The sequence below is a fragment of the Pelodiscus sinensis genome, chromosome 23 (genome assembly GCF_052426305.1).
Source record: "Pelodiscus sinensis isolate ZL-2025 chromosome 23, ASM5242630v1, whole genome shotgun sequence".
NCBI lineage: Eukaryota > Metazoa > Chordata > Testudines > Trionychidae > Pelodiscus > Pelodiscus sinensis.
The window spans coordinates 2,562,389-2,572,500 of NC_143074.1; the positions used below are offsets into that span (position 1 = coordinate 2,562,389).

At 56.8% G+C, this 10,112-nt stretch overlaps 1 protein-coding gene across 2 annotated transcripts in view; it reads right to left on the reverse strand.

The window, feature by feature from the left end:
- Nucleotides 1-229: 229 nt before the first annotated feature.
- Nucleotides 230-10,112, reverse strand: part of LOC102458614 (discoidin domain-containing receptor 2-like) — a 60,484-nt gene continuing 50,601 nt past the window's right edge. For both annotated transcript variants that reach the window (XM_075905943.2, XM_075905944.2), the window contains exons 14-17: nucleotides 8,141-8,338; nucleotides 5,929-6,163; nucleotides 2,250-2,399; nucleotides 230-1,438 (exon numbers count right to left, since the gene is read on the reverse strand). In XM_075905943.2, the coding sequence (XP_075762058.1) occupies nucleotides 1,298-1,438; nucleotides 2,250-2,399; nucleotides 5,929-6,163; nucleotides 8,141-8,338 (724 nt within the window). In that variant the 3' untranslated portion in view covers nucleotides 230-1,297. The remainder of the gene's footprint in view (nucleotides 1,439-2,249; nucleotides 2,400-5,928; nucleotides 6,164-8,140; nucleotides 8,339-10,112) is intronic.

The window sequence follows — 10,112 nt, forward strand, 5'->3', positions numbered from 1 at the left end:
AAGGCGGCTGCAGCATCGGCCTGGAATTCTTTGCCTCCCTCCGGAAGGATTTTTGGAGCAGTATAAATCCTTGGGAAAGAGCACTCTGTGACCTAATCGCTTAGCAACGGCATTCGCATCGGGGGCGTCGGCCTCTCCTATTGATGCCAGGGGGAGCCCTCCCGACGGGCCCAGCGCCCGTGTACCTCTGTGGTAGAACAGGAATGTCCCACAGGCTGCCCAGAAGTCACCCCGCACAGAGAGGCAGATGCTGCCGGGCGAGGCGGTCTCTCCCATGTGCTCAGCGTGCACGGGGCTCCGACAAACGGCCCAGCGATTCCACTTTCGCCCACTTCGCCTCCCCAGACATGCACATCCTCCCACTCTCCAACAGCATCGACCAAGACATCTCATATTAATGGGTATTTATACAGGATTCATTGCACATCAGTCCATTCTGGCTACAAGTTCATAAGGATAATAAATCTACCTAGAGACAGTAGTACAGTATCAGCTATTTTCCAATACAAACCTCTACCCCAAACTTTTATTTGTAGGCCAAAGGAAGATCCTCTACTACAGTGACCTTCCTACGACCTTTGACATTCATTTTTTTTAAGATAAAAATCCAGTGTGGGAAAAGGCACATCTATGACAAACGCAGTGCTTAATAACCACAGGAGTAAAAGGACATGAGCGTGAACTCTTCTATCCACATCATCTGCAGTCCCTGATCATACTACCTCCAAAGGTCTCGACATCTAACTCTGGTTCTCCAGTCCCTTTAACCACTGCCTTTTCTATTCATTTCTCGTTAGTTACATTATCTATATCTTCTTTAGCAAAGACATACTGACTTGCTTGCTAACGTGCACGGAGCTTCTATATTTTTAGAAGACTGGAGCCATGATTTTCTTCCACATCCTTTCTTCCAGTCCTAGCTCCTGCTCTGTTGTCCTTCTCTTCTCATCTCTTCGGGGAGAGCTTGGAGTCCTTTGTAAAGTCTTCTCCAGTTTGTTTTGTCCACAGGTGTCTGTAGCCGTGGGGTGCCAAAGAAACCCCCCTCACAGTATTCCCAGGAAAATACGCAGAACAGGAAACGAGTCTTCTATCAACACGATAGGTTGCTTCTGGTCATGTGTGTCAGACCATGGCCAATAAAATGAGCAGCTGCCATGGATCTCTCAATTTAAAAGAGATTACAGTCTAAGGGAGCGTATAGTGAGGGCTGCCTGCCCATCTCTTTGGGAGAAACAGGCACCAAGAGACACCACCAAAGTCATCCTGTTCTCAGCAATTTGTCTCTTTGCCGCTCAGGTCAAACAGTACCATCCATTTGTTCGACCAAAAAGTGGTGAATCATATCAAAAGTGGGACGATCCTTTATATCTCGGCTCCAACACTTTAACATCAGGTCAAACACAGCGTTTGGACACAGAGGGGTTTGGGACAGATAGATCTGCAAGCAGGAAAAACAAAGAAGCACGTCAGTGTTATTCACTACCCAAATAACAACAGTCGGCTGCCTTTGCTCTAGGTTTACAAGGCAGCGAACAGCCATGTTTATCGAAACACGGATTGGAGCGACCTCGTCCGGGCACGTAAAGTTCCACTGTCCTTTTCTGTGTCAGCCCCACCAAGAAGAAGCAGATACATGCACGTGCATTAGCTGTGTGGGGGTGTTGTCAGCTCGGGCGAGCGCTGGGCTCTGACCAGAAAACAGGACCCTCCTCCAGAAAGGACAGGTTTTAAAGGATTGTTCCAAATCAACACACACGCACAAGAAGTTAAAATCTCCACAGTTCATTTGATAATGGAGCAATATTTTGTTTTGATATTATTAAAATGCAGCATTTGAAACTTATCAAAGTTGCAAGGAGAAAGCCGAACCAGCAGTTACAAAGGGGAGTGGCTGGGTTCATTGCCACTCCGGGCTTTTCACGATTAAGCGAAGAGCACAAACGTGCGAAGTCCGGGACTGAGCGCCCACCGCTTCACACTGGAGTAGCTTCTGGAAGCACTTTCCAACTGCGGTGGCTCCCCCTGCCCTTTAACAGCAGCAGGGGCTGGTCTAAAGGTCCTGATGGGGCCACGGGCGTGGCTATGAGGCCAGTGCACATTCTGGGGTCCCCTGGAAGTGAGGGGACGAGGCTACATGCCCCAGCTCTGGGGGGAAGGGGGAGGGGTGGGGCAGCTGCCGGAGGGGCAAGAGATGAAAGACAGCAGAGGCAGGAAGAGGGAGAGGGAGGGGGCCGGGGGCGCTGCCTCACCTGCCTGCCCTGGCTCCGGAAGAACTCCCCGGTGTTCTCGATGACCTGCTCGTCCGAGAGGAGGCTATAGGGCTGCTCCTTGCACAGCGTGAACATCTCCCAGAGCGTGACCCCGAAGGCCCAGACGTCGCTGGCCGTGGTGAACTTGCCCTGGGGAGAGAAGAGCAGGTCGGCTCAGCCCATCCATTTGGACACAACAGGCGGGAGGACTCAGCCATTTCAATCCACTGTCTGCACAGGCGAGGGGCAGGGAGCACAAGCGCAGACGGGACGGGGGGGGGGAGGGAGCACCATCACCCCAGCTCCGCGGAGCAGTCACACTGCGACGCCCCTCACAGGCGCAGACCCAGGGCCTCAGCGGACCTGCTCCCTGGATTCCACCTTCACACTGCTGCTGCAGTGGGGGGGCCGAGAGCTCCTCCGGCCGGGGCGCTGTGGTGGGGGAGGGGGCTGAAAGCGGTCAGCCAGCTTTGGGGCTGAGGTGGGGGGACCGAGAGCTCCTCTAGTGGGGAGGTGTGCAGTGGGGGGGAAGGGGACTGAGAGCTCCTCTGGCTGTGGGGGGCGGTGAGAGCTGTCAGCCGGCCGTCCCCTCCAACCAGCTGCCGGCTCTAGGGGATGGTCCCCCGGAGGTCCCAGACGTGCTGTTCTTTTACGCTGTGGGGCGGCACCGTGGAGGAAGAGGCACACGGCGCCTGCAGCCTCGGCAGCAGGGTTTCGAGGCAGCTGCTCTGATTACGGGCAGAGCTTCCCGAGGCAGCGCCTGGTCTGCGCCGCAACACCCTCCCCTTGCCCCACCTGCGGGAGAGCCAGGCTGGAGGGTGGATGGGGGAGATCAGCGGCAAACACCAGGCGCCCGTACAGGCTGCTGCTCGGGGAGGGTCTGGGCCCAGGAGGCCAGTGGGGAGCCATGGAGGGTGTTTCTGAGTCCCCAGCAGCAGCCATCCTGGGGCGAGCTGCTCTGCTCTCGCCAGCAGCACCAGCGGGTAACCCTCTGCGCACAGCAGAAGGGACATCTTCTCCACGGCTGGGGCCCGGCATTAACCCGCTGATGAAACAACTGCAAGGGGGTGTGACCTTGCGGGATGAAGGGGGGGGGGGCTTGGCAAGAACCTGGGTCACCCTGGATGCTGACGAGGCACCACAGAGAGAAAACGGGCCATGTGGAGGAGTTCTGTGCGACGCTGACAGGCCCCACCTGCAAGAGGGGATCAAGCCGCAAGGTTCACAGACACGACATTGTTTGGTGCTGGAAAGCTCGTGGAGGACAGAGAAATAACAGGAAAGAACCTCGACAGCAGAGCGGCAGCGCACAGCCAAACCAGACACAGGCGGGGAGAGGCAGGTAACCACTGGAGAGACCACTCCAGCGCACAGCCAAACCAGACACAGGCGGGGAGAGGCAGGTAACCACTGGAGAGACCACTCCAGCGCACAGCCAAACCAGACACAGGCGGGGAGAGGCAGGTAACCACTGGAGAGACCACTCCAGCGCACAGCCCAACCAGACACAGGCGGGGAGAGGCAGGTAACCACTGGAGAGACCACTCCAGCACACAGCCAAACCAGACACAGGCGGGGAGAGGCAGGTAACCACTGGAGAGACCACTCCAGCGCACAGCCAAACCAGACACAGGCGGGGAGAGGCAGGTAACCACTGGAGAGACCACTCCAGCGCACAGCCAAACCAGACACAGGCGGGGAGAGGCAGGTAACCACTGGAGAGACCACTCCAGCGCACAGCCCAACCAGACACAGGCGGGGAGAGGCAGGTAACCACTGGAGAGACCACTCCAGCGCACAGCCAAACCAGACACAGGCGGGGAGAGGCAGGTAACCACTGGAGAGACCACTCCAGCGCACAGCCAAACCAGACACAGGCGGGGAGAGGCAGGTAACCACTGAAGAGACCACTCCAGCGCACAGCCAAACCAGACACAGGCGGGGAGAGGCAGGTAACCACTGGAGAGACCACTCCAGCGCACAGCCAAACCAGACACAGGCAGGGAGAGGCAGGTAACCACTGAAGAGACCACTCCAGCGCACAGCCAAACCAGACACAGACGGGGAGAGGCAGGTAACCACTGGAGAGACCACTCCAGCGCACAGCCAAACCAGACACAGGCGGGGAGAGGCAGGTAACCACTGGAGAGACCACTCCAGCGCACAGCCCAACCAGACACAGGCGGGGGAGACGCAGGTAACCACTGGAGAGACCACTCCAGCGCACAGCCAAACCAGACACAGGCGGGGAGAGGCAGGTAACCACTGAAGAGACCACTCCAGCGCACAGCCAAACCAGACACAGGCGGGGAGAGGCAGGTAACCACTGGAGAGACCACTCCAGCGCACAGCCAAACCAGACACAGGCGGGGAGAGGCAGGTAACCACTGAAGAGACCACTCCAGCGCACAGCCAAACCAGACACAGGCGGGGAGAGGCAGGTAACCACTGGAGAGACCACTCCAGCGCACAGCCAAACCAGACACAGGCGGGGGAGACGCAGGTAACCACTGGAGAGACCACTCCAGCGCACAGCCAAACCAGACACAGGCGGGGAGAGGCAGGTAACCACTGGAGAGACCACTCCAGCGCACAGCCAAACCAGACACAGGCGGGGAGAGGCAGGTAACCACTGGAGAGACCACTCCAGCGCACAGCCCAACCAGACACAGGCGGGGAGAGGCAGGTAACCACTGGAGAGACCACTCCAGCGCACAGCCCAACCAGACACAGGCGGGGAGAGGCAGGTAACCACTGGAGAGACCACTCCAGCGCACAGCCAAACCAGACACAGGCGGGGAGAGGCAGGTAACCACTGAAGAGACCACTCCAGCGCACAGCCAAACCAGACACAGGCGGGGAGAGGCAGGTAACCACTGAAGAGACCACTCCAGCGCACAGCCAAACCAGACACAGGCGGGGAGAGGCAGGTAACCACTGAAGAGACCACTCCAGCGCACAGCCAAACCAGACACAGGCGGGGAGAGACAGGTAACCACTGAAGAGACCACTCCAGTGCACAGCCAAACCAGACACAGGCAACCACTGGAGAGACCACTCCAGCGCACAGCCAAACCAGACACAGGCGGGGAGAGACAGGTAACCACTGAAGAGACCACTCCAGTGCACAGCCAAACCAGACACAGGCGGGGAGAGACAGGTAACCACTGAAGAGACCACTCCAGCACACAGCCAAACCAGACACAGGTAACCACTGGAGAGACCACTCCAGCGCACAGCCAAACCAGACACAGGCGGGGAGAGACAGGTAACCACTGAAGAGACCACTCCAGTGCACAGCCAAACCAGACACAGGCGGGGAGACGCAGGTAACCACTGAAGAGACCACTCCAGCGCACAGCCAAACCAGACACAGGCGGGGAGAGACAGGTAACCACTGAAGAGACCACTCCAGCGCACAGGTACGCGCTGGGAGGCAGAATGAGGCCTGGCGCGAGACAGGGAACAGACCCTGAGGTCACAATGAGGTCCAGCTGCCCAAAAGTGGAGGGGGGTTCGGAATGCGGAGGTGTGCAGTTAGCGCCTGTTGCGTCTGGGATGTGTAGCTCACAGGGTGCATGTGGTTACCGCAGGGGGTACTGCCGGCTGCCCAGGAGACAAGTAGCAGAGAAGAGAGGCACGTGCTGGGCTGAGACAGAGAGGAGAGGGAAAGCCCTACCAGGAGGATGCTCTCCCAGGCCATCCAGCGTATCGGCAGCACCGCCCGGCCCTGGATCCGGTAATAATCCCCACTGTACAGATTCCTGCTCATCCCAAAATCCGCAATCTTGATGGTGTAGCTGTTCCCAACCAGGCAGTTGCGGGTGGCCAGGTCTCGGTGCACAAAGTTGAGGGAGGCTAAATACTTCATGCCGGAGGCGATCTGGGTGGCCATGAAGAGCAGGTTGGAGTAGCTGCATTTCAAAGCAACAACAGATAGTCAAAGGAGTGTCACTTTCCTGGGCCCTTTATTGTGACTGTCCCGGCTGTGGGATCTGGCAGGCTGTGCGCGGCAGTGGACAAAACTGACCTCTGCAGGAGCCTCGTAGAAATACACCCACCCCGAGAATTCCCTAGTTACCGAGACATTCTGAGACCTGTCAAGTGGCCAGTTTTTAATTCATCTCACGTGTGCCGTGTTAATTTTGTATTGGTCCAAGTCTGTAATCAAAATGTCAGGCAGGAGCAAGTCAAATGACTTACTGAAATCCAAACATGTGACATCAACGCGATGGTTCTACCAGCCAAACTCGTAATCTCGTCAAAAACGGTATCAAGTTCTCGACAGGATCGATTTTCTGTAGATCCATGCCAATTGGCACTACTTATGTTACCCTCCATTAACCCTTTATCGATCGAGTCTCCTATCAGCTGTTCCAGTGTGTTCTGTGTGACGGTACTGCCCAGAATGGCGTGCCGTCACCTAGTTTCCCGTCCACAGAAAGGGAATGGGATTTCCCCCGTGCGTACCGGCACCCGTTTTCCTGGGGTGGCTCGGCTCCTGACGGAAGCCTGCTCAGGACACACGGTGTTTTTTCTTCTGGCTTCCAGCGCGGCGCTGTGACTCTTAAAGGGGCCACGACTGCATTCCGGCCCCCAGCGTGGTGGGTTCCCCCCCCCCCCCTCAAGTTTGCCCCAGAATACCGGAGCTTTTTTTCTTATAAAAAAAGCACTGAGCTGTTCCAATATGAATGTCAGGCGGACAGGCCTATAATCACCCAGTCAGCCTGGCTACTCTTTTACAGTAACTCTGGGGAAACTGTTCTGTGGATTCCTGGAACGGTCCCAGCGTTCAAAGATCTACTGACCATCCGCATTAGCAGCCCACGTTGTTTCTTGGCAGCTTGTGCAAGTAAAATGTTTCTACTCAAAAATTACTAGAAGAATCTGCAGCTGATCTGGTGCAGCTGGTTAGTTCAAAGTATTCAGCATCCTTTTCAGCCACGATGCGCCATAACTCTCTGGTGGAGATAGCACAGACAAAACCCCTCCACCCTACACACAACATCTCTGGCCAGGATAAAATCCCCTCCGATAAAACCTTCTCCCTCAGCGGCCGCAATTTTCAATCTGCTTGCAGCACAGAGAGGGGCTCATCTGCCAGAGAATGCAGCTGCTGCGGAGCTAACTCCTCTCTCAAGCCTCCTGCCAACCCTCCCCTTATACATCTCAACCCCTGGGAAAGGAACACCGCCCGTTTGCTGTGCCGCAGTGTGGGGCGCTCCACACAGAACGTCCTGGCACAAGCACACACCTGCAAGAGAAGGAATGACGAAGCTCTGTCCCAGGACACGCCATGGAGCCGTCCACCCGTCGGCGGCCACGTTCTCCCTGCTGCCAGACCACGCTGCGTTTTTGGTATTCGATGCAGTGGCCGTGCCCCAGAAACCTCTTGCTGCCACGTGGCAGTGGGCACAGCAGCATGTAGGCTTAAAGGGATCCCCTGGGGTCACCGAAAGGGTCACGTGAGGTCACTAGCGAAAGCCCTCTCAGTGTGAACAGCTGAGTCACTGCGAAGTGTGTGGGCAGGGGCCGTCTCAGGCGCCGGGTGTGCACATGGGAAGCTGTTCTCAACGCCCGTACATGAGCACAGGGCACGAGAAGACGATCGACAGGGTCTAGCCAGCAAGGGGGTAGGAAGCACGTGGCTGTTAGTGGCCATTGCGTGCTGTGTGCTCCTGGGCCAGCTCCCTTAGCACAACACACAAGGGTCCGGGGAGGACCGTGGGTGGGAAGCTGGAGAGGAGTCAGCAGGGAGCCCCTGGAGCCAAGCAGGCTGAGCGCTCACTGGGTGGCGTTGGGAGGGGCGTTGCCAGCAGATCTCAGGGTTCCCACAAACACGCTTTGCTCAGGGCACTGGAGCGGCTGTGTGAGCCTGCCCCTTCTCGTACCTGACGCAGGGAATGTTGTTTGACAAGGCGAAGCTACTGCAGATCTCCCGCTGGGACAGGAACTGGTTGAGGTCTCCGTTCTCCATGTACTCGGTTATCATGCACAGAGGGTCGTCCCGCACACACACACCCAGCAGGCGGATGATATTCGGGTCCTTCAGCCGGGACATGATCTTGATCTCCTTTAGGAAATCGTTTCTGAAAAAGAGAACGGCACAAGCTGGATTCCTTGAACTCTGCCCTGGCCTGAGGACGCTGGGAAGAGCCAGGGGAGAGAGACAGGCTCTGAAGTCCCCCCAAAGAGTTCCTGGTCTCTCTCTCCCTGAACTGGCCCCCTCACCCGTTTCCCTTCATCCTGCTTTGCGCCATTGCTCCCACCGCTGCGGCCCAGGAACGGCCCGGCGCACAGGGCTTGGCCACGCAGATGCTGCAGGGAGGGAGGTTCCTGGGTGGCTGAGCAGGCGCAGAGGCTGTTCCAGATGTGGGGATGGCAGCAGGAAGTGAAAGTTTCTGCACATCTGCCTATCCTGCACTCATCACTGCAGGATGGGGCCAGAGAGGGCGGCCGCGTGTCTGTCACTTTAGAAATGAGTAGTCCTGTGGCCCCGGAGAGACGAACAGGAATACGGAGGGTCCTGCGCTTTCCCAGGGAAAACCCACTTCCTCAGACGTGCTGGAGTGGAACTAGCAGAATCCAAGAGATATACAAAAGCAAGAGGAAGACCAAGGAGAGGGTAGGCCCAGTGCTCAGTGACGAGGGGGAAACAGTAACAGGAAACTTGGAAATGGCAGAGATGCTTAATGACTTCTTCGTTTCGGTCTTCACCGAGAAGTCTGATGAAGGAATGCCTGACATAGCGAATGCTGGTGGGAAGTGGGGAGGTTTAGAAGACAAAACAAAAAAAGAACAAGTTAAAAATCACCTAGAAAAGTTAGATGCCTGCAAGTCACCAGGGCCTGATGAAATGCATCCTAGAATACTCAAGGGGCTGATAGAGGAGGTATCTGAGCCTCTAGCTATCATCTCTGGAAAATCATGGGAGACAGGAGAGATTCCAGAAGACTGGAGAAGGGCAGATATAGTGCCCATCTATAGAACGGGGAATAAGAACAACCCAGGAAACTACAGACCAGTCAGTTTAACTTCTGTCCCAGGGAAGATAATGGAACAAGTAATTAAGGAAATCATCTGCAAACACTTGGAATGTGGCAAGGTGATGGGGAACAGCCAGCATGGGTTTGTGAAGAACAAATCATGTCAAACCAATCTGATAGCTTTCTTTGATAGGATACCGAGTCTTGTGGCTAAGGGAGAAGCGGTGGATGTGGTAAACCTAGACTTTAGGAAGGCGTTTGATACGGTCTCGCATGATATTCTTATCAATAAACTAGGCAAATACAACTTAGATGGGGCTACTGGGAATTAGCTTGTTAGCCCGCAGGGCGCCTCCCTCTGGCGGGTGTTTCCCCGTGTCCTCACGCCACGCTCTGCGTTCCGGACCCGCGTCGCCCACGACCACGGCGTCCCCTTCAGGACACGGCCCTCCGGCAGGGCCCGCTCCAGTGTCTCTTGGCCCCTCCGGGGGTGTTTCTCGGTCTCTGTACTCTGGGGTCCTCCCCGCCCAGAGAACCCCCAATTCCCCTGGACCCGCCTTGCCCAGTGGCCCACTGCCAGGCTAAGCTGCAGTCTGCAATGGCCACTCAGCCTTCTCCTAGCCTGGCTGCCCCCGGCAGCCCTAGTCCCCTCAGGCCCTGAGCCTAGGAGTGAGGTCAGGCCCCTCCCTGCCTGCCTTCCCCAGCCTCAGGAACCCCCAGCTTCCCTGGCAGCCAGGTCCCTCCTGCTCCCCAGCTCCAGCAAGAGTCTCTCTCTTCGGCCCTCCCGGTGCCCTTATTCAGACAGCCCCCAGCCGGGCCCCATAGCCAATATCAGCCTCAGCCTCTCCCAGGGCTGGGATTAGCCTGAAAGGGCTGG